Below are 23697 nucleotides of genomic sequence, written 5' to 3'. Positions count from 1 at the left end.
CCGACCCGCCGGGGAGGGGCCGCGCCGCCATCTTGTGGCGGCGCTGAGGGGCTCGGTGAGGCCGCGTCGCGCCCCCCGGGCCCAGCAGCCCCGCGCGGGGCCGGCCGCCACCACCACCACTGCCACCACCATCATCATCATGTCGTCCTTCTCCGAGTCGGCGCTGGAGAAGAAGCTGTCGGAGCTGAGCAACTCGCAGCAGAGCGTGCAGACGCTGTCGCTGTGGCTCATCCACCACCGCAAGCACGCCGGGCCCATCGTCTCCGTCTGGCACCGGGAGCTCCGCAAAGGTGGGCGGGGGGCGGGGAGCGGGGCCGGGCCCGGCCGGGCAGCGCGAGGGGAACCGGGGCTGGGGCCGGGGCCTGCCCCGAGGGCTGCGCGGTGCCCTCGGGTAAAACAGCCCCGCGTTTGGGTGGCTGGTTTGCCTTTGGATCCAGCATTTTCTTTAAATTTTCGTTATTTAGCCACTGGAGAGCTCTGCTAACCAGGTCAGGGTTAAGCCAAGTAAACGCGGTCGGTGGGGAGCGGTCAGAGCTGGGGTGGTGCCGCCCAGGGGCGCTCTGAGGCTGCTCCCCTCAGAGGCTCGCCCCGTGCCCCCCTCAGGGCTGGGGGCTCCCCGGGGGAGCATTGCAGCCGGCAGCGTTAACCCCGTGTCTACAGCTGCTCACGGTGCTGTGGGAGGCTCAGGTCGGGCTCACTTCCATGCGTTTGTTAATTGGGGCCACTTCCATCAAGTGACTTTTTGAAAGGTCTCATTGGGCCCTGCTGTGGAGTTAAGGGCTCTTTGCTCTCAGGTGTGCGTGTTCCTGGCCGTTGTGCGCTGGAGAAGGGTGTGAGAAGGGGGTCTGCCGAGGCTTCTGCCCGTGGGGAAATAGGGTCTGGTGGTGGGAAGGTGAGGGAAGTTAGGGAATGAGGAGAGGCGGGATGGTGGAGCTGCACGGCGCTGTCTGGAAAAAACAACTTGAGTCTCTGCAATGGCATTTTCATGCAATTTCATTTTGTTCTGAATTAAGCAATTCTATACCTTTTTTTCACCCCCCCCCCCCCGGAGCAAAGTAACAAAAAACGTCTGTTGTGTTGATTTGTTGGTAGGTTAGAACAGCTCATTTTAATCTTTATGTGTTTAAAGTTTAATTCTTGCAGTTTTCTTTGGAGTTGAGGTGTTGCATCCAAAAAGCGTTAAGCTCATCTTTATTTTATAAATATTTTAGGGAAAAAAGGCAGCAGAAGTTAAGAGATCAAGAGCTACTTGAAAACCTCTGACCTGCCATAGTAAAATGGAAATATTTTGACCTTTGATTTTTAGGCTAAAACCTATAAGCAGCTTTGAAAATCATGTTAATGACTTCAGGTAAAAGTGAGAAGTAAAAGGAATCTCTTTTTTTTTTTTTTTTTTTCCCCAGCAAAATCGAGTAGGAAACTTACTTTCCTATATCTAGCAAATGATGTCATCCAGAACAGTAAGAGGAAGGGTCCCGAATTTACGAGGGAATTTGAATCTGTTCTTGTGGATGCTTTTTCTCATGTTGCCAGGTATGTGGTTGTGTTACGTATTTCTTCAGCTTTTCTCTCTAGAGGTTTGCATTCTTGTTAAGCAAAGTTTAATGCAACTGTCTTCTTAAATATCAGGGGTGTTCTTAAATATCAGGGCTGTTTAAACCTTGTCTCTAGTAGAGACGAGGTTCAGGCTGCTTTGCACCTAGGGCTGTGTGGCGGTAATATTTGTCTTTGGGGAAACTTGTCAAGCTGTGGGGCACTGATTGACATGCAGACATTCTTTGCATGCAGCTTCTGTGCGCTTTATTTTAATTGTTGCCAAAAGATCTATCAGCTCTGTGCATGGGTAGTGAAGCTGAAGGGTTGCATCTGTTTTTTGAAGCCCCTCAATGAATGAATGCCCCGTTGTTGGAAGACTTTAAAGCAGAGCTGGTATTTTAGGTCACAGCATCCTCCTCAGTATTCAGGCTCGAGCATAGTTTCGTTTTTATATGACTTGTTTTAATGGTTATCTGATCACTGGCCTCCTTGTTAGGGGAAGGAAGAATTTTATTCCTTAAAAGGAAGTAGGGACGCAGCTAACCTGTCAAACATCAGTTAAGATGTTCTCTAAATAGCGTGATAATTCTTATTATCCCAACTAAACAACTTCACTGTTCTGTGTATTTAGTGGTACCCTGCTCTGGATGGATGGCTGACGTTCGGTGTGCATTTAGGTGCCTAATGATCCAAACAACCTGCCTTTTAATTGGGATGTTACGGACTGAAACAACTGTTTAAAGTTTAATACTCTGAATCGTAAACGTGCCAACTTGGAGATGTTTTATAACTCTTCTTGCAGGCCTGAAAGATAGCAAATTTCTTCCTTCAAAACTTCTGCCCACACGTTGGGGAGGGAAGGTGAGGCACGTTCAGGCTGCCTTTGGTTCCAGTAAGAGGGAAACTGGTCACAAGTGTGTTTTACACAGTTTGTCTCAGACAATGAGAAAATCTCTCTCGTACTGCAAACACTGCAGTGGAGGCAGATGCTAGCTCGGAAGATGCTCTCTTAAAAATACTCTGTATGTTTTTCAGCTGAACTATAATTACTTTTTAAATTTTTGAACAGAGAAGCAGATGAGGGCTGCAAAAAGCCCTTGGAACGATTGCTTAACATTTGGCAAGAAAGGAGTGTGTATGGCAGCGAGTTCATACAACAACTGAAGCTTTCTATGGAAGACTCCAATAGCCCCCAAACTAAAGGTAAACATGTACTGTTTTTGTTGAGTATTTTACTGTTTATTTTATTTTTATTTTTTCTTTAATTGGTATATGCTTTACTGAAAGAATAGCAGTGAGGCGTTAAGCCCTGGGCCGCTGTAGTTGAGTTACTGGCAGAGCTGGTCATGGAGATCCTTCAGAACTGTCTGAGAGAAGCCTGGTTTTGTCAGGCTCGTTGTTCCAGCTTGCAGGTGTGTTGCCTGGTGACTGGCAGCAAGCTTAACAGCAGGTAACTTCTGCCTCTGCACGTGTACAAGCGTATGACAGACAGAATACGCCAGGGCTGTCTTTTGATGTGAAAAGAAGTAGGTAGGTTGTGCAGAACTGTTGTGTCTACCCTGAGAGTTAATGTTCTGTTCTAAGTGTCTGAGAGTAGTCAGCGGGGTTATTATACTGGCTTATTCAATATTGTTAGTGCTTTCATTCTTATATTAATTTTTAATTTCACATAGTTTTATTAAAAAGCCCTTGCTGAATTATAATAAAATACATGAAAGCTGGAATATATGCCCAGAAGCTTGTCAGGTCTCTTTTTTTCTTTTACGAGCTGAAGTCATTTGGAGGAAATGTAATATTTTTTTCATCATTTAACATCGTTAGAACATTGTGGTTATACCCTTATTATTCAGGTTCTCATATCTGTCTCCTGCAATGCAAACTTCTTGTGGTTACTATACTCTCATACTTCTATAGCACTGATGATATTTAATGGGTAGTACCTTAAGGACAAGCAGGGAGCAGCAGCGTGGTGCCTAAACTGTGGAAGGTGAGGGTCATTAAAAGCTAAGTGTTCTGGTCAAGAGAGTATTTGTCTACTCTGCAGCTAAAGATGGTGTCAGTGTCTTCACATTAGCCAGAATCACGCTGTTGCTTTGACCAAACTCTGCTCAGCTCCACGTAGGGTACTGTACTTGGTGAGACAGTTATTGGTGAAGTACTCCTAGGCTGTTCTTGGTGAAAACGAGCAAGATAAGTGTGAGCCTTTTGCTGAGGTTGGTAATAATGCAGCCTTAGATGTATGTCTCCATATTCAGTCTGCAGTTGTGGTTTTTTTTTTTTTTTTTTTAGCATGTTTCTTGAGGCAAAATTACTGAATGGGTGCTTTAGCAGCTTGCAACACAGACCTGCCAACTTAATGTAATTTAAGTGTTGCATTCAGAAAGCGTTGCCTTCTCCTCACGTGCTGGGAGGACTGGCTGACCCGACTGAAGGGGTTGTCCCTTTGGTGTCAGGGCAGCGGGGCTGTCCCGGTGGTGGGAGAGGGGCAGCGTGTTCTGGAGGGCTGGGACGTGCCTGGGCTGTGAGTGAGGTAGGTCAGGTTGTGTCTTTTGCTGTTGTCTGAGTGCAGTGCATAAGACAGCTGGTTGTTGCGGAAGGACAGAGCTCAGGTTCCAGAATTCTTTTTAAACTGATTGTGAGGGTTTGAAACCCTTGATTTATTAAGGTACCTAGGTAAATTGCACTTTTTTTATTTAAATAACGTGATATGTGTCCAAGAAGCACAGCTGCGACCGCCAGGTGAGTTGGCAATGAGCTGCTGCTCAGTGTCATCGGCTGCTGGGCTGATGGCATCAGTCAGCCCTGCGCTGTTAGCTTCAGAACTTAAAGCTGTTTATGCAAAATCAGGCTCACACCGAGTGTAACGGAACTTTCGGGGAAACAATGAAAATGCATAACTGCTTTGTGCACACTTAGACTTGGCAAGGATCTTAGGTTTTTGTCTGGGTAATTGGAGACATTAATGTACTGTGTTCTACTTGAGAGACCAGCTCAGGCTTCTCAGCAGTGTGAATATTGCAGTCTTCTTGTCAATTCATTGTTTAAAAAACCCAAACCTTCAAATTTTTTTCTTAATTTAAAATCTCGGGGTTCTCCTGACTTTTTCTTTGCTTTGACTGACACATTTTCAAGTTAGCTTCATAATCGTAAGATCTATTTTCATAAGGGATTTTTATGGCTTTCTAAGATGAACTGGTTTTTGTCTGGTGGTCAGCTGCCTGTGTTGCAAAAGGCTTTGTGGTTACTCGACTCTGTTTTCAAACAGGCGAACGTGAGTGAGATGGATAATAGCGTCTTGTTTTACAGACATAATGTGTGTCATAAAAGTGGAAAATGGTGGTGTACCACTCCTCCAAAACCCTTCTCACTTCGTCTTTTTATGTTTGTCCAAGGAGATGTCGCTTAGAAATATGTAGCATTAGTAATTTTAGATCTGTGCAAGGCTATGCTGTTAAAATTTTGAAGCATCTTAAGAGTATCTGGTGTTATGAGGGAGCATTCTCTTCTCCAGCCTAACACATGGCAGCAAGCATGTGCAGCTAGTTCTGCGTTTTTGTTTCATGCTGCAGTGTCTTACGTGACTGGGTCACCAGCTGCTGCTTTCGGACGAGGATGGCTCTGCTTTGCTTCCAGAGCACCAGTTACACTTGGGGTTATAACTTGCCAAACTAAAGCAGAGTCCTGAACCAGTGAGGAAAGACATCCTTAACGCTTGTTGGTGCATGTTTGGATGGTGCAACCCACTGCTTGCTTGAGGAGTAGCAGATAAATGTGTGTCTGGTGTCAGTTGGAGGCACTTGCTGGATACCTGCTGCAGAACAGAATTGTTCTAATGAATGATGAAGCTGGCCGTTAAGAGAGGTGGAGAGCTGAGAGTATTGGCTCTTTCTAATTGTTTTATTCCCCAGTTTTTAATTTTTTATTGGTACAGCTTACTACCATTCTGCAGTCCTTCAGGTTACTTAAGGAAATGTGCATAGACATGGAGATGAACTTTCTGAATATTGGTATCTTGTTTTCAATTGAGCGTGTTCATCAAGCTTGAATTTGCTTTCTCATCAATCTTATTTTTCTTGGAATGTTTCCTTTTTACAAGGAGTAGGGAAGAGAAGAACCCGTTCATCTTAAAGCATGGGAAAGCTAGGCCTCTAGAGGTTTGATGCAAAATCCTTTAGGTAATATCTATATAGCTGATGTTTTCTTGTCATTGCAATAGGCAGATGAAGGAAGTCCTTGAATGTGCTCTGTTGTAGGAATGCCACCGTGTAACACAGAACTGCACTGCTACCCATCAGGGATGTCTGTGCTTGTATCACAAATTCAGGCATAGGAAGTAAGAGCCATGCTAAAATATGGAGAGGAACATCAGAGGGGAGCCAGCAGTGATGTTTGCAAGGAAAAAAAAAAAGGGTTAAAATAGTTGGAAGGTCTTACAGGTTTGCCTGTTGTAGGAACAGCGTATCTGATGTAGTGGGGTCACTGCGTTTGCCTGTAGACAATTTTCTGCTCATGCAGCTTGCCACATAGCTCTATGCATCACTGTCAGAAAAGTCACACGGTGTAACTGAGGCGGATAAGTCATGTAAATTAAGGGCTGCTTGACTTTTTTTTAGATAAAAAATCTGAACCCCTTGTGTAGTTCCCTCCAGTGAAATGCACAGCTTGCATCAGGAGTTCCTTACAGGTGGTTTGGCTGCTTCTTGAATGAGGAAATGAGCTTAACCGAGTGCTCATGAGTAAAGACAATGTGTTCCTTTTATATTACCTTGAGATTAAAAAAAAGCCCAAACAAACGTAATATTAATGTTTTTATTAGAACAAAGTTTCAACTTCCTAGTTCTCCTTTTGAATACGTGTACACAGATTGCACAGTCAGTTCCTCTTTACCGTGAATTTGATCCTGCAGTCAAATCAAAGCAGCTTCTTTACAACTAAAAGTAGTGGCAAGAAATGAAAGCGCGGTGAAGACCCTGGGTGGGAAGATCTCCCCCTTTGCAGCTTACAGGAAAACTCACTTTGTCACTAAAGTATTTGACACTATAAGCTTTCTCAAGCCACCAGATACAGTTTGAAGACTGAAAAACGAGTTGGTGGAGAAATTCCCGTACGATTCTCTCTGGATGCTCCTGACACCATAGCAGCAACAAGATCAACAAATACCTGGCATTGCACTGCAGAGCTGTTATGTCAGCACTTGTCAGTTACTGTGGAGAAAAAAGGTGCTTCACTCTTTGAAGGCTTTTAGGGAGCAGTTCAGTTTCTCAGCTGTGAAGAAGACCCCAAAGGAAGCAGGAGAGCTGACTTCCACTCCGGTAGTGGCTTCTTTATCTTCTTTGTGTCAGGAGTGTTCTCTTGATTTTCCTGGAAGAAGCTGTCCGTCTTCTCCAAGGGTGTTTTGATTGTTTCAGAAGCTGTTATATACCACTGAATTCTGATCAGTTTTAGATGCTCTTAATGTTTCTTTCCTCTTCTCTTGCTGGATTTGACAGGCTCTTTCAGATGTGTAGCAGCAGTTAAATTACTTCTGGCTCGTAGACTTTTGACTGCCACCCTGGCAGGGTATGTTAGAGCAGGATGCCGGTGTAAATTATATTTCAGTGGCGCCTTTCTGTCGTGTGCTCTTGAGTTTGAAAGTAGAATTTTTTTTTTCCCCTATTTTTATGAGATAGAGATGGTGTTTGCAGGATTCTTCAGTGAGGTCTTCTGCTTACCAGTGCCAGGGATGACACAGTCCACGTCGGCCTCATTTGACTCGTGCCCCAGAGCTGCCTGCTCGCTCTGTGCTCCTCGTTCGTCTGGCTGCCGAGTCCCTTGGCTGCCCTTAGCATGCTTGGGGCCAGGCTGCTTTTTGGGCACTCTGGCTGCTGGCACATAGGAGTGCAGGTGCTCGTGCACCTCCCTTCTGCAGCAAGGCCTTTCCAATCCCACTCGTTGGATCTCATTGAGACGAGGAATTCAGCAGACTGCCTGATCCTCTGTTAGTCATAAGCGAGCATCAAGTTGTGTCTCGTGGTAGGACAGCTGGCAGCACAGCAGGAACAGTTCTTCAGCAATTTGAATCCCAATTCTCATTCATGTTTTCTCTTCTGTGCTCTCTGTGGTCATGCGTTCCTATATTGGTTATCGTGTGTTTATCTTCTGTTGGTTAATTACTCTGTGCTAAGTGCGTACAAGTGCACTTATAAGTGTGTGGAAGTACTGATGGCACATGGCACTGGGTTGTGGAACTTCATGCGCTCTGTTTGCCCATTTTGCTGTCTGCACATCTTCTGTCCAGCTCTGTACCTCTGTCCAATGGCCATTTCTCTTGTTAATCTGATGTCCTGCTTGTTGGCCACGTTACGAAGCACTCCTCATCAGCTGTGTGCATGCAGTAGGTAGACTGTTGGTTTTCCTAGCCTAGGCAGCTTTGCTCTAGTGTATGTTAAAAATTATTTTGGTTGAAGATAACTGTTTTCTGTGGTTCTTTGCCTTGCAATGAGTTAATATGTTCTCTCATGGATGCATTTATATTTGTCTCATGAAGGTCATTCACCATTTTCACGTGTGAGCAGGATTTCCTTTGACTTTCCCTCCGTTAAAATAATGTTTTTCAGATGTGTCCCAACTGACAAGGCACACAAAATTTGGCATTAAAGACACCTTTCTATGCTTCCTTATTGTCTAGGCAGACTGATTTTGTGTCGAATTAAGTGATCTTGGATTTTCCTGTGGTTCAAAGTGTATACAGATTGTTTCTCTTTAACTCCACGATTATCCCGGTGAGATCTGATTCCATTCGAGAGATGTTCTCAGGACTCTGTCCTCAACTTTTTTTTTTTTTTTTTTTTTTTTTCCAATTTATCCCAACTCTTATGAATTGTGGTGGCAAGTCTGGAGAATGGTTTGTCTTCTGCAGGCTCTGTAACTGGATCAAGGGCTGTGTTAAGACTTCTGACTCATTAAATGAACTGTCTTCTCTTTCAAGCTAAGATATGGTATACCAGGGTTCATTCATACTTTATCTTGCTTTATGGAATTTATTTCTGAAGTGTTAGAGGTTGCCTTGGAGATTGGTTCATGCTCAGCCCATAATTGCTGTTGCTGTCACACCATGCTACAGAGCTTTAGTTTGACAAAGCTCTTCTGAAGTCTGTTTTGATGGAAGAGCAAAAGGGTGAATAACCAGCAGCTATTCAGTTGATTGTGGGACTACAGCGAGCATATGCTTGGTGCAAAAAACAACCTGAAATTCTTCTGTCCATATGTATCCTAGGTCCTTGCTTCATTTCTACTGGTAGAAAATCCTTTCCTGCATGCATGCATGGTATTAACCAGGGAATCTGAGCAGCGTTGAAGGCCTGCCATTTACTGACAAGCTAGGGCATTTCCTTGGCTTCCCTACTTCCACTGTAGCAGACACAAAGCTGTGTACAGTGCATGCTGATACGAAGACTGTATCCTTGTAGTTAGAGTGCATGCATGCTCAGAGATACCCGTGTGGGCAAAATCAGCCTTTTCTTGCTGTTTTTTATTTGATTATTGGGAGTATGATGCCAATGTTAGAGTCCATCTGTGGTCATCTTTCACTTTAGAGAAGCCTTACCATCAGAGCACCTGGTACACTTTGTTGGAAGCAGAGATGGTTGTGGTGGGCAGATCTGGTATCCAAATGAGTTGCTTATGTGTGTCTTCAGTTGCAGAGGAGAAGAAGTCTTTAAAGCGGACTTTTCAGCAAATACAAGAGGAGGAAGATGATGATTACCCTGGGAGCTACTCACCCCAAGACCCTAGTGCTGGGCCACTGCTGGTATGTGGGATGGGTGGAGAGTGGGAGTTCTGAAAGCCACCTCCTGTGTGGTACCACCACAAGGTGGAGCTGCCAACAAGTAAAATGTTTAATGGAGAAGTTCAGTTGGGGGTTGAGGCACCAGTGTGACATGGAACAGTTTCTTTTTTCATGTTGAAACTGCCAATTCTGAGTGATTTCATGTAGTCCAAGCTAAGGTCTGAATATTGCTACCGGTAAAGAATCTCAAAGGACTGCTAGAAGAACAAACTATATTTTTAATTATTTCTAAGTTCCGAGTGTAATCTCCCAAAGCCGTAACACAGAATGGTTTTTTTTTTGGGGGGTGGAGTGGGTGGGTAGGACATATCTCTCCAGGTGTGTATTAAAAAGCTCAACCCTTGATAGATTTTTATGGAGGTTGGTTATGAAAATCAGTTTTGAAGACTTTTTTGAGGCTGAGTGGTGTGGAAATAATAGGAATGAGAGGATCATTCTGACCATTTAAGGCTGCAAAATGAACATACGTTAAGTCATTGTCTATTTGAGAAGGATGCAAAAAATTACACAATGCATCTGGTAGACTGTAAACTTTGAAAAATAAAAATAAATCATGGTTGTCAAAGAAATGAGTGAGTTTTTTGTTGTTTTTTACCTCCAGATGCATTACAGCTTATGGTTTCTTTCGATGATAAACATTGTATTTGTTACCGTTGGAAAGCATTAGTAGTTTGCAAATTAGTAGCAACTATGAGGTAATGGGCCCTAATGTTCAGATAAAACTAAGACTCCTGTAAATATTTATTTGATTTTTTTTAAGTGTTTTTATTAGTTTTTCAAACTAACTACTGAAATGCTGTTTGAACAACAGTGTTGCTTACAGGGCAAGCATTCCAAATACAAAAACCTTCTGTTAAACGAAGAAATGGAGTGCTTTTTATTTCTGCTTATGGAGTCTCCCCTCACAAATCCAGAGCGTAGAGGAAATGTGTTGGGTCAGGGGAGGTGCTCTTAATGCTGTCCTCATCCATGTTCTTTTAAACTAGGATCTTTTTTGAGTGTATTCATTTAAGCTGATAATGCATTAAAACGTTTGAGAACTGAAATTGAGGGGATACAGTGGAGTGTAGTTTAATTGTAGCGTGCTTCCAATGACCCAGCTCTGCTAAAAGAGGATAGTGATGTCTCTGCAAAACCAGGGCAGTATGAAGTGTGCTTTAACAGCAATGTGTTTCATCGTAGCTGTAGTTCTGGTTGGTAACCAGTTACGAAATTCTAAAACTTGTAGCAGTAGACATTTGACACAGTTTTACTTGGACTGATACAAAGCTGTTTTTTTCCAAGTTGTAATGCACCTGTGGGAATTAACAACAGGGTGCATTTCTGCAAAAAGATGACTGGCTAACAGAAAAAGTCCCCATTTTGTGCTACACGAAAATCAGGTGGTTGTGCCTCAGACTGGCCTGATGGTGTAGTGTACTTCTAGGCTTTGTCTCGAATGGTCTCTTCAATAGAATGAGAGGTTTTTCACTGCAGGTTCTTGAAAAAGGTGGTCCTACTCCAATTATGCATAAGTCACCAAACACTAGAATATTGTAAACTAAGTGAATATCCTCTGTGTAAGGAAGCACCTGTTGAAAAGTCACTTGCAAAAAAATATTCTGAAAATGGTTGGTTTTAAAAGTAGGTGACTTCATGTGGAGTGGCGGCATCCACAGGAAATGGCAGAGCAGTTAACCTGGTTTTAATGTTAGCTAACTTGCCTTGTAGACTGAGGATTTGATTAAAGCCCTACAAGACTTGGAAAATGCAGCATCAGGAGATGCAACAGTGCGGCAAAAAATTGCTTCCCTGCCTCAGGAAGTTCAAGACGTTTCGTTACTGGAGAAAATTACAGGTATGAAACTGGAAGAGAAATGGGTCCAAAGAATAACCATAAGACAATCCTTGATTTCTAAAGAACTACAGTATACAGGGAGCAAACTTCTGCTTTTATGTCCTTGCTTTGTAGTTCTTGGCTAATTAAAGGATATTGATTTTACTTCATAGGATTTTAAATTAAGCTTATCTACGTTTTTTTTCCTGCATGTACCAAGATTTTTGTGCTCAGATAATGTCAACAGCATTTTGCAAGAATGTAAGGGAAATATGGCCAGAGTTCTCAAATGGATGTGTTTGATTTTGAACACCTTGACTGTTAAATATTCTTGAGTGTTATCAGGCTATCCTAGTGCACACATAATCGTTGATTGGTACAGAAAAGGAAACTCACTACTCCCATAAGTCTTTATTTAGTCAGTCTTTATTTAAACCGAGTTTTGCAATTTTGTTTGAAAAGTAATCTTGAACTGATTTGACTTTTATTCCTAGAAGTAGTTTAATTCAGAACACATTATAATGTGTCACTTTTTTAAGTCCTTTTATATTATAATCTTACTGTGTCCAACTGTGAAGAGTGGCGTGCAATTCATATGTTTGCTTGTATTGATTCATTCTGAGTTATTCAGAGAAAAGGGGAATTAGGATGTGCATACCATCTGATTTAATTTCCAGAAGTACAGTCTGAAGTGTTTAATTAACCTGGTTATAGAGAATAACTTCATAGCTTTTCCCCACCCCATATCATTGACATCTCTGTAAGAAAAAGACACACCTGATTGCGTCAGTGTCTGAAACCCACCATTCTTGAGTTTCTGGTCCTGCCCATTTCCTTTATATCCCCTGTGATTAGAACTCTTATTTTCCTATCAAGCCAGAAGTGTATTTGAATGCAATGTTAATGCGCGCGTTGTTGGTGAATTGTGGCCTTTCTTCCAAAGATAGAAGGTTTTAAACTTTGTCCTCTAAATTACCAAACACTTTTTCATGTAGACAAAGAGGCAGCCGAACGTCTTTCGAAGACTGTGGATGAAGCATGCCTGTTGCTAGCGGAGTACAATGGCCGGCTGGCAGCAGAGCTGGAGGACCGGCGCCAGCTGGCACGCATGCTGATCGAGTACACGCAGAATCAGAAGGATGTGTTGACAGAGAAGGAGAAGAAACTAGAAGTGAGTACTGATGAAACCAGCGCCGGCAAGCTGATTGTCTCACCAGATACTCCCAGTTGACTCCAAATGCATGTGTGTATCTAAAAGACGATAACTGTAGGTGTTATGTTTCCATTTGGAGTAAAACTGGGAGGAAAGTGGTGTAAAAGCTTTGAAGAAAAATTGGTTCTGATGTTCACACTATTAATGTTTTACTACACATCGACTTTGGAAGGCCCAGAACTTTAAAAACCTATCAAGAAAAATAGGCTCATTTAACAATGCTTTTCTTTCAGATCTACTAATTTTTTAATGAAATCCCCATTTTCAAATGAAACCCCCATTCCCAAGAAGCCAAGATCTTTGCCGTAATCAGTTGTTTTTTTGGTTGGTGTGTTGTTTTTTTTTTTTCCTTATGACTGCATGCTCTTCATCTGCCTTCCTAGCCTCTACTTGATAAAAGCAATGCAGTTTAAGCAAGCTCTCCCAGCCTTTAACACACACTTTTACCTACAGCTTCGATGGTAGAATATAAATTGGGCTGATACCAAAGGATGATGACTTGCATTTCCTGCCATAGCTCCCTTGAGTAAAGAGGGCATGAAACTAAAAATGGGACTAAAAATGGCTGGAGCTGACCATCAGCTACAAGCCCTAGAGTGAGCGTGCACAGGCTGCAGCTGACAGACATTTATCTGAACGCTCTTTCTCAGAGGAAGTTCTTTCAGCACTGCGCCCTGGGACTAGTATGGAAGTTTAATTAATGATTTTGGTTGTATGTCGCTCTGCCATCTGTTAAACTGCCCCTTGGCGACACATTAAGGGCTTCCTCTACACTGTTGGCTGCTGATTATTATGAACAGCTGTTGCTGGGTGGGACATGAGTTGCTGTAGAGGACAAAGTCTTCTGGAAGGAGACTGTGTGTAGCAATTGCAAGTTCTGTTTACTGTCATGACAAACCTAATTCTCCAACAGCTAGGCAACATTGTTCCGAGGTAAACTTCATTTTGAATGTATTCTTTGTCATGTGTGGTTATACTGGAGTTTCTGAATGTCTTCTGACTGTGAACATTGCTTTTCCAGAGCAACATTTTTTCCAAATCAGCCAAACAAGTGCTGATGCTGTATTCAGAATTAGAGTTGATGGTTAATAATTCTGTTAGCTTGGTTAGCTTGAATTTCTCTGACTGTAGCATCTGTCTTATGATTGAGACATTAAAAGGCACTTTCAGACACGGATGAGAAAGGTGCCATAAAAACATACTTTTTGGCACAGATTCACTGAATACTAGTGGAAATCTTGGGTCAGTTTCCTTTCCTTGCTGAAAGGAGGACACCTGGCTAATAGAAACTTTTTTAATTTTTATATACATAAATGAAAATGTGATACGTAGTGCTGTTTATTTTTTAAAGGCTAATGGCAACCTAATGCACAGCAATGTTTTCAAAAGTCCTAAACAATCCATCTATACATTTGAGTCGGCTTGGTACAACATTAAACTCCCTAGTGCACAACCTGAAACTGTTGGTTTTTGTTTGTTTTTGAAAACGTGCTGTTGGTAAGTTGGTACTGTTGTTACTTGAAAACTGTAACTCTGGCAGAGGCAGAAATGGAATCCTGAAAATTTAGCAGTTCCCTGAGCAAGCTGCTTTGTTGATAGGAATAACCCTGTGGGTGCTAACGGGATGGGTTGCTTGTACCCTTCTGAGTAAAAACATTAAAAAATGTTGGAAACTAAAGAATGATTTTATTAAATCGTTAAGATAGTCTGTCATTCTGCTGAAACAAGGTGGTCTTAGTACTGTAGAAGTCTAAAATCCTTTGCAGGAAATGCAACTCCAGTATTTATTCAGCATGAAGGCACAACTCATATTCATGTCAAATCTCACACCTTAGCTGAGGGATATTGCCTGAGTAAAGCACTCCGTTGTTCTTGAGTGGAGGAGGGTTAATAAATAACGGGAAGTGTTGGTTACCGATGGGGCAGGCCGTATCTACTTATCAGTTTTGTTTGATGTTCTCATGGAAATGCAATTGATAAGGGCCTGGATTTTTCTTCGTAGCGCTAATAAGCATTTTAATAGAGGTATCAAAATTCTTGCAGCAATTAGGGAGTGTATTAAAACCCCAAACATTTTTTTAAGGAAATAATTTTAAACATTCTAATTTTAAATATCTTCCTACTGAGTGGCTTGCTCTCTCAAGATATCTTTCCCTGAATCTTTGGTGCTATCGACTGCACGTTTTGCCTCTTGTGAAGTGAGTTTCCTAACTCTCAAACAAGACAGCACTTCCAGATAGGAGGTGGGTTGTTTACTTCGCTATCCAAATCTAGTCAGGGCTGCTAGTCGGGGAATGGGGGTTCTTGTGTTAATGTGACTCAGGGTTTTATTTTAAGATATGTAAATGCCTGATTCAAAAATCACTGCAGATATTGCTGCATTTTATTTGCATGCACAGGGAAGTCTTTCACTGTGATAGTAAAGAAAGTAGGTAATCATTATCTGTTGAAAAGCAGCTTTTACTGTATAAAGAGCTACAGTTGTTCACTAATCCTGTTAATGCTATCCCTCACGAAACACAGTGAATTCTCAAAGCATATGCATAAACTCAGTATGTTTATGCCTACTGAGCTAGTGCTGAAAATACTGTGTGATGCCAAAACCCTGGGATGCAGCGCTCTTGTCATCGGTTGTAGCAAAGCTGACTATCAGAGGACAGTGTGCTGAGAAAAGTGGTCTTGGACAATGAATTGCTCTGCAGCATAGATGAAGACTGCCGTGAGTAAGGGTTGAAACAGCATAGCACTGAGAAACACTGGTAGTTTGAAGGGAGAAATCTAACACAGAGCCTGGAGGTCATAACTTATGTACGAACTCTGCGTCTGCGATAGCAATTTCCAGGGTGTGGTTGAAAACTTGAAAGTGTAATAATTAGGGTTGCTTTATTGAAAAAAAGATTGTGGTGATTTGATTGGAGAATAAGGGGAAAATGAAGCTGGTGTGTTCTTTGTAAATGCATGGCAGACAAATAGAAAAAATCCAGGGAATCAGTTTGTGTAAGAGCTGAAATGTGGGGGAGATCTGAGAGCACTCCCATGATGCTGTACCAAATGACTGGAATTAAGTCAGCTAAATAGGTGGGACTAGAGGAATCAAGTGAAAGTAGTGCTAGAACATGGCAAATCCTGGAAGTCTGGTGGTTGGTTGAAATAACTGCTGACATCAGAAAATTCAGAGTAGGTGAAGGTGGGCATTTCAGTCTTATGGGGAGAAGAAAAAAATAGGGAGAGGAGCATCATGTGCATTCAGGACAGGTCAGGTCATTTTGCTTTGGCCTGCAGCCAGTGGTGCTGAGGTTTTTTTTCTGCAGGCCTTCCATATGTCTTCTGTTTGTAAAAAGATGACTTGAGGAACATGCTGTGGTGTATACGGGGGCATATGCATGTATACATACAAATATAAATACAAAAGAACAGTGTAACATCATGTATGTAAAATCCAGTTTAGAGGAATATTTTTGATAGTTCACTGCACCAGAAAAATTGTGACTTAAAATCTTGCTTAGAGCTGTGGGTGTTCTTAGTTTTGGGCTTTCCTTAATGTTAATGGTTCCGAGGCATCTTTGAGGTGTTTGAGCTGTGCCCACATGAATTTCCAAATCCTCTTTGCTAATGCATCTCGAAGGGTGAAGTACCTCAGCGGTCTCCGGGTTCTCTGGACTACCCTGCACAACATGCTTTCTTGAACTATATTTTAGTTCTGCAGGTTAACATGCAATTTGTTGTTGTATTGCTTCCAGTGCTTAGGTTTTTGTTGCATGTCACTGTTGCCATGTCTTTGTTTCCTTGTGGACAAGAATTCTGGCCCGTGGCGGATTAATTCCAGTGGTCTATGCAGGGAACAAATGTCAAAGTTTTCGTTTTTTTGCCCAGGAAACGAGTGGCAGCGTCTGGCACCCATGCGAGGAGCAGGAGGTGGCTGTGGGAGCCAGGCAGCAGCGAGGTCTCCTGCTCTGCACCCTGCTGGGGCAAGAGGGCTGTGCAGAGGAACACCCAGACAGCGGTGTGCTGCAGTTCGTGGGACTGCACTGCCTGATTAAGGTGGTGAGGAGTGAGTCAGGGTATAGCTGTACTCCCAGCTGTGAGCCTCAGTCATGCCTGTGGGCGTGGGGTGAGGAGGAAGGCGGTTTCCTAGCGTCCAAACTCTGCCTGAGGACCTTGGGCTCTGGATCAGACTTCAGATGTGTCTCATCTTTCACTTCTGTGCAGTTGGGTTTGGATAGAAATAAGCAAGTTTGTGGGTAATTCATGTTTTGTTTCCTGTTCTCTTCTCTTGATTTTTTATGTAAATGCTTGTCAGCTGCCTTCTTTTGACTGAGACTGCTCCTGCCCCTAGGATTGTAGGGTTTCCTTACAAGGCAAAATGGTGTCTCCTCTCTTTGCAGACAAGCCCTTTAAAACTTGCATTCTGTGAGGTTTGGTTGGTTATAACTGACGTGGAGAATGCTGTTTTTTTTTTTTTTTTTTTTTTTTCCTGTCATGTTGACATCAGCCAGTTTTATAGTGTTCTAGTGAGGTGGCTTTTCAATGAAACGCTTCCATCAGGTTCATTCAGGGGTGTTTAATTCTGATTTTGTTTGTTTCAAGGACTGAGCATCTAATTCACTTGGACAGTGGGTATGTAGAATCCAGCAGACTGAGAGGGAACGTTGATTAGTGAAGGCATTCATGTGGCACAGTGCCAGTTTTTCTGTATCAAAGTCCTGCTTACAGCAAAGATCTCATTATTTTGCCTAAAAAAGGCAAATAGCATCCAAATACCATTAATCTTAATAAAAGCCTACTATGCAGCAAGGCAATTAGCTAGACTCACGGAGGACAAACTAAGACCTCAGAAAGCAGTGATTTCTTCTAAGTGCACTTCATTTTTGGGTGGTGTTTCTAGGCTAGGTGGACTTCATGCAGAAATCTGCAAAATCTGCAGTGTGCAGTTTCAAAGCCTGTCACGTAAGGCAGTTAATGACAAACTTGCTTCCGGAGTCTGTGTTGCAGAATTGGCCACAGCTTGGGTTGTGGAAAAAGAAAAGCCCCTGAGCCTGAAAGGAGGCTGCGTGTCCCTGCTCCTTACGCGTGCTCCTGAAGGTGACAAATGGCAAATCCAGATGAGCGTGCCTTGCTGTGCCTGCGCAGGTAACAGGATCCAGGGCGACGCCTTGCTGGTAGCATTGCTTCCATGTCACAGAGGGACCTCAGTGGGCAGCAGCCTGGCAGCAGTGGCCGTGTCTGGGCTCTGTGGCTGACACCCTGCCTTCAGCTCGCTGCCTTGTGCCCGCTCTGTGCCCCCCGGGGGCTTCAGCTCCGCCAGCAGCCCCTGGCCCAGTGGTGCTGCCCAGCCTCTCCTTCGCCGCTCCGTGGTTGTCAGCACGTTTCAGCACCAGAGCAGGTGGAAAGTGTTAAGCACAAAGGAGACAGCTGCCCACCACAGTCTGCGTTGTGTATCAGATCTGTCCAGCAACCGTTCATCTCTTCTAGGAAATCTTGATTCCTGGATTACTCCCTTAGAACATTGTTTCCATTCCTGAATATAGTGACCTTTTTCTGAGCCAGTGTTTAATGTATTGGAGGCTGGTGCTACTTTGTTGTGAGTTTGTTTTTTTTTCTTGAAAGGATTTAGGCCTTCCTGCTTTAACCAAAACTGTTGTGTAGACTAGTTAATGCCTTCATTAACCAACTAGTAAGGCAGAATTGCTTAGAATTGCACAGATGTGGTTTTCACGGTGACTTGAATTTTTTGTCGTCATATGTACAAAAGACTGTTCAAAGTGAGAAGGTATTTCTGGTAGGACGTAAGTTTGAAATAGGCCGTTAATGGATATTCTTATTTGGGGCTGGCTGGGAATTTACAGCATGCATTTACATAGCTGTTCCAGGTGTGTTCTGAGTTGTTGCAATCAGTTTTGCTTCTCACTATTCTAATTCAAAGTAATGAAACAAAGAGAATGTAAACTCATTGCTTGTAACCCTGCAGGATCTGCTCGCTTTGATATTTGGGAGAAGGTGAAGAGAATTTCCATCACTGAGAAGGTTAGAAAGATTGGATTAAAGTTGTAAACCCTTCAGAAAGACATTTTGATTAAATGTGCACCCAGTTTTATTTGATCTTCAAAGATGAAATTCTGTTCTCTGGTAAACTGTCTTCTCTTTGCCAGATAACTAAGAAATAAAGTATGTTAATGCTACAACTGGCTTTATGGAAACATTTTATGTACTTTTTTTCTTAGTTTCATTGTTTACTGCATTCTGGTGATGCCCCCTGCCAAATGACATGCCTAATTAAGTAAAAGGTGGTGCATTTGAGAAGAAATGATGTAATACTGTTTTTATAATGATTTAAACAGCTGGTTTTGTGATTCCAAACACTTACATAACTCAAAATAGTTCAGAACGTTGAAAATGATACAAATATCAATCTTTAATTGAGATTCTGTATTAGATAACTTGAGTATGTGTTTGCCTGTTCTTAAACTGCCTTTAAACATAATTTAACAAGGTAACATACTTTCTTTCATTTTCAGGGTCCAAACTCTTCCTCTGTCTTCTCATTATGAAGCACAGATCCCTGTTACCTGGCTTCTTTTAGATTGTAGAGGCTTCCGAGAATGGGTAGAAATGTCATAGAACCATAGAATTATCTGGAGTTGGAACAGTTGGAACAGGCCCCCCAGGATCACCAGGTCCCACTCCTGGCTCTGCACAGGACCACCCAAACCCAGACCCCGTGTCTGAGCGCTGTCCCAACGCTCCTTGAACTCCAGCAGCTCGGTGCTGTGACCCGGGGAGCCTGTTCAGTGCCCGACCACCTCTGGGTGCAGAACCTTCCCCTAACACCCTCCTGACCCTCCCCTGCCGCAGTTCCATGCTGTTCCCTCGGGTCCTGTCACTCTCTGACAGCTTTGTCTTTGTCCCGGGGTGCCACTCCTGCAGCTCGCTGCCCGATGGAGCCCCAAATCCCTTTCCATGGGGCTGCTCTCCAGCCTCTTGTTCCCCAGTGTGAGCATAGACCCAGGGCTGTCCCGTCCCAGGTGCAGAATCCACCACCTGCTCTGGTTGAACTTCTGCAGCCGGTGGTTGCCGGCATTCTAATCTGTCAAGATCTCTCTGCAAGGCCTCTCTACTCTCAAGGGAGTCAACAGCTCCTCATTCAGCATCATCTGCAAACTTGCTTAGTGTGCATTTGGGTCCTGTGTCCAGATTGTTTATAAAAACTGTGAGGAGAACTGGATGTAAAACGGGAGTTTGAGTGTTTAATCCAAATGTCATTTGTGGGAAAAAAATACTTGCAAGTTCCATTAGGGGTCTTTAACTTACTGCTTTTCTCTCTTTGTAGTAGAATTCTGAAAACTTTGGCGAGTGAATTTTGCTTGGTTTTAACCTAGTGTGCACGTACCTTTCTCTGATCTACGTTTAGTGATCACACACTTATTTCTGTGTTTGCTAACGTGCCAGCCTAATGCTAGAGCCGTTGTGGGTGCTAACGTGAGTCTTCTGTCTGATGGCAAGAAGAGGAGACCATATTTCACAACAAACATTTGTTTTAGATTTAATGACTGAAAAGGGAATATCTGGTTATCTGGATATTCAGCATTCCTCAAGTTGGAGGGGGGAGCATTTCAGCAAAATAGTAATACCTCTGGTATTCCTCATCCTGCTGCCTTCGTCAGTGGGATGTATCTGAACAGCAGTGTGTCAGTGTTCCTCTGTTGGCAAAAGTCAGTTGTCAGGGAAGAACATAAGAATAGAGCAGCTATGTAGTGACAGTTTTATCAAATATTGTACCAGGCTCCAGTGGGTGCAAATTTTTGAGCCTTTGCATGCTTTCTGTTGAAGTAACACATCGAGAATAAGGGTTGTGGGATACCAAAGCTTGTGGACCTCCCACTGATACCAGGTTATGAATTTGGGTGCAGATGCCAGGTGTGCCATGCCAGCAGTGGCTCAGAGGAAGCCAGTACCTTGCTACCTTTTCTCAGAATTCTCACCTAGAAAATAATCTTAGCTAAAAGCACTGTAAATTAACTTGTTTTTAATTTTTGGTCTCTTCTCTCTTCTTTTCCTCAGGAATATAAACAGAAGCTTGCTCGGGTAACCCAGGTCCGCAAGGAGCTGAAGTCCCACATCCAGAGCCTTCCAGATCTGTCACTGCTGCCCAATGTCACAGGAGGTCTGGCACCTCTGCCATCTGCTGGTGACCTGTTTTCAACAGACTAGAACAAATGATGTCCCCCAGTTTCCATTATTACCAGCAAAAGTAAGAAGACTGGTGTTGGCTTGAAATCCAGTCTTCCAAGATCTACCGTAGGAAGGAACTTGCAGACCCTGCTTTGAACCTCTTGGCTGCTCATGCTCACACTCTCTCTGTGTACACTGGCTCACACTGAGGGGAGGATGAAGAGTGAGCTGTTGTGAGCTCTGAAGGGAGTGGGGATAGTCCATATAATAGGCAAACTTTTTTTTCATATTTTTTCCATACTCTTTAGTTTGTTTGCTCTTAGCACTTGTTACCCCCACAAAAGTCATGGGAATCATGTACGTATATATCTGGAAAGTTTTCAAAGAAATGTTGACCATATAACATTTTCCTCTGTAAAAGTATTGTATTATTTCTGAATGTCTTGTCTGTTTTAGTTGGGTTTCTGAACCTCATATCTGAAAGCAGTAGAGTGGCTAGTGGGCTTCATAGGGGTGCGTGTGTGTGTGTATGCAGGTACTGTACCATGTCAGTGAAAGATGAAGGCGTCTACTGAACAATAGCACAAATATTTTTCCTTAAATCTACAGTTCCTCATACTGTTTTAGGCCTGACATAAAAGATAGTTCCTATTTGGCATGAACATAAATTGAAACTCACCACAGGCAATAAAAATAAACAGCTTTTCTTTGTGAATTAGAGAGCTCCGTAATTTATACTCTGCTGAGCAATGCAGAACTGGATATTACCTAAACGAGAGTGGAAGTAAATTTTGTTCTCGCTACCTTAGATTTATACCACATTTTTCTTCTTCATTATACAAACGTAAATGGTCACAGAAGCTCTGGTTTACCTGAGAGCTTGGAATGGTGGACTGCAACTGGTGCTATCCCAGTGCCAGGCACTGTCTGCTCTCTGTAGCTTTAGTGATTTTATTTGATGAGCAGAAGTTAAATGTGTTATAAATATTTATATAGAAGACAGACCCACATGTATGCACATACCCTGCATGCACATGTGCCATGTCCATGCATGTAGATATTAGGATGTACTTAATTTTGTGTCACAGATGATTGTGAGTTGATTTTAATATTAGGGGGAAAAGAAAATTTAAAATACTCTTAATTCCATTAATTTGCTAGCTAATGTTTTAGCTGCCGTGGGTGTAGTTAAATTTCGGTTTGTGTGTTAGGTCTATCAAGCTGGATTCTGATCACTGAAAAGCATTCCAATTTGGATAACAATTCTGCTTAAATTTATCTGTCACTCTAAAACACCTTAAGTTTCTGGAAACACTTGATCTGACAACACAGGCTCCGTAACACAGAGGCTGAAATTAGTCAAAGTGATGTGCTGTGCTTGTGCCTCCCTATAGTCTTAAGCTGCTGTTCTCAAAGACATGAGAGGAAACCTACAGAAATGCAAATCTTGTTCTGTGTTCGCATTAATTTATTTTACAGGGTATTCAGTAGGCTATTCAGTTAAAGCAAATAATACATTTTTGATCATTTAATTGTTAAAAAGCTCGTGTGCTTTTTCTTACTGACACTTCACTGTCCTTTTTTTTTTTTTTTTTTTTTTTTTTTTTAAAGAAACTTCTTGCATCCTTACTGCCCAGCCAAGAAATGTGCTTTTCTTTTTAGTTTACAGGAAATTTTCTAGTGGTAAAACTATTTTTTTCCATGAATTGGTTTGATCATACAACCATTTATGGTCCAAACGATATTTAGATAAAGCACTGTACATTCTTTTTGCTTTTGCAAAAACCTCCCCCCCCCCCCAATCAAACCCAAACAAAAAGATTAATTTCTGTCCTGTATCAACTCATGGAGTTACCCTGAGGTGGTTTTAACCAGTTATTGTTTTGACTATGGATTGAATATGTATCCATAAGACAGAAAAAAAAAAAAAGCTGTTATAAAAAATGTGGATGTGTTGACATCTCATGCTGTTGTTCTGGGCAGATCTCGTGTGAGAAAGTTGTATGTCTTTTTTCTTTTTTAATTGAAATGTTTTGATTTTTTTTTTTTTCCAAATATATGTGTGTGTTTTATTTTGCTTAATTTAAAAGAAGTCTCATGGTTTTTAATTTTATTTGTTTTACTTCTGGGGCAAAGGGCCTCTGGTGAAGTGGGTTAACATTCTCTCAAGGTTAAAACAGATTTCCCTGAGGTGCGTCCTTTTTTAACAAAAGATTAAATCTGTATATTAATTGATTTAGGAATTTAGACATATAGGCTGCTATTTGTGACAGCAGTATATTCTGAAATGTCTCATAGATATATATTTTTGAATAAAGAGGGTGTCGTTGAATAGTAGTGGTTTTACTTTTTTATTCACGATACAGGTGTTGCTCTGGCACACTGCGTTTTGCTCTGTTTTTTTTTTTGTTTTTTAACAATAAAGAGGGTAGTGACTGCTGAACAGACCTTATTAATATTTGTAGCTGTAGATTATTGTTTAAGTTTGTCAAATGAGTAGTTGCATTTTCTAACAGCGTATAAACCAAATCAATGTACAACTTCCTCAGGTCACTTCTGCAACAAAAATAAAATGTTCCCCTGGACTAACCTCAGATGTGAGGGGCACAAGATATAGAAGACTAGTTTCTTGTGTTTGCTTTTTTTTTTTTTTTTTTTTTTTTTGTAAATTAATTTAGGTTGTATGGAGGACAAGTAAATAATTAGTCTTGAAATGGTCAAACGGATGCCAAACCTAGAAGCCAGGAAGCTGGCTTTCCTGTGCAAGCATCAAGGGCTGCTTTTACAGCAGCATTTCTGATGCTGTATAATCAAAGTGTTTCTGCTTTGGTGTACAAGGATCTTTGCATCTTATGTATTAATTCTACTAGAGGTTTTTTTTGGGGGTGGGGAGGGAGGGCAGGGCTTATGAGTTCTTTGCTGCAATTAACTGCTACACAATAGTCTCTGGGCGAACTTGGTAATTGTTTCTTATGCCCTGGAGAGTGTCAGTAAAGCTGTGTACATTTTCATAGCAATTTACAAATCCTCCATTACAGAGGCTATATTTAGTGCTACTTTTGCAAGAAGCTTGCGGGAAGTTTGACCTACAGCGTTCTGTGAGTAGGAGGGAGCCTGATGCAATGCCTTCCAGTG

The 23697-nt window shown here is 42.2% G+C and overlaps 1 protein-coding gene across 3 annotated transcripts; it reads left to right on the top strand.

Annotated features, from left to right (window-relative positions):
* The first annotated feature begins 21 nt into the window (after nt 1–21).
* Nucleotides 22–22094, top strand: RPRD1B (regulation of nuclear pre-mRNA domain containing 1B). Of its 3 annotated transcripts, XM_032198138.1 has the most exons (8): nt 22–290; nt 1404–1533; nt 2606–2739; nt 9213–9325; nt 11075–11201; nt 12176–12351; nt 18362–18417; nt 20452–20508. In XM_032198138.1, the coding sequence occupies exons 1-7, from the start codon at nt 140–142 to the stop codon at nt 18392–18394; spliced, it is 864 nt and encodes a 287-aa protein (XP_032054029.1). In that variant the 5' UTR covers nt 22–139; the 3' UTR covers nt 18395–18417; nt 20452–20508. The 3 variants fall into 3 exon arrangements, with proteins under 3 accessions (XP_032054029.1, XP_032054028.1, XP_032054026.1); XM_032198137.1 differs by lacking the exon at nt 18362–18417 and having other exon boundaries at nt 9219–9325; nt 20452–22094; XM_032198135.1 differs by lacking the exon at nt 18362–18417 and having other exon boundaries at nt 20452–22094.
* Nucleotides 22095–23697: the final 1603 nt, after the last annotated feature.

The sequence above is a fragment of the Aythya fuligula genome, chromosome 16 (genome assembly GCF_009819795.1).
Source record: "Aythya fuligula isolate bAytFul2 chromosome 16, bAytFul2.pri, whole genome shotgun sequence".
Classification (NCBI taxonomy): domain Eukaryota; kingdom Metazoa; phylum Chordata; class Aves; order Anseriformes; family Anatidae; genus Aythya; species Aythya fuligula.
Note: the sequence above shows the minus strand (reverse complement) of the source record. Positions and strands in the feature narration are given on the sequence as shown.

What these genes read in the sequence shown, in the direction of transcription:
- RPRD1B (XM_032198135.1), top strand. Translation starts at nt 140, where the DNA reads ATGTCGTCCTTCTCCGAGTCGGCGCTGGAGAAGAAGCTGTCGGAGCTG. An exon ending in GCTTTTTCTCATGTTGCCAG is followed by an intron (nt 1,534 to 2,605) that starts GTATGTGGTTGT and finishes ATTTTTGAACAG; the next exon opens with AGAAGCAGATGAGGGCTGCA. An exon ending in GTTACTGGAGAAAATTACAG is followed by an intron (nt 11,202 to 12,175) that starts GTATGAAACTGG and finishes TTTTTCATGTAG; the next exon opens with ACAAAGAGGCAGCCGAACGT.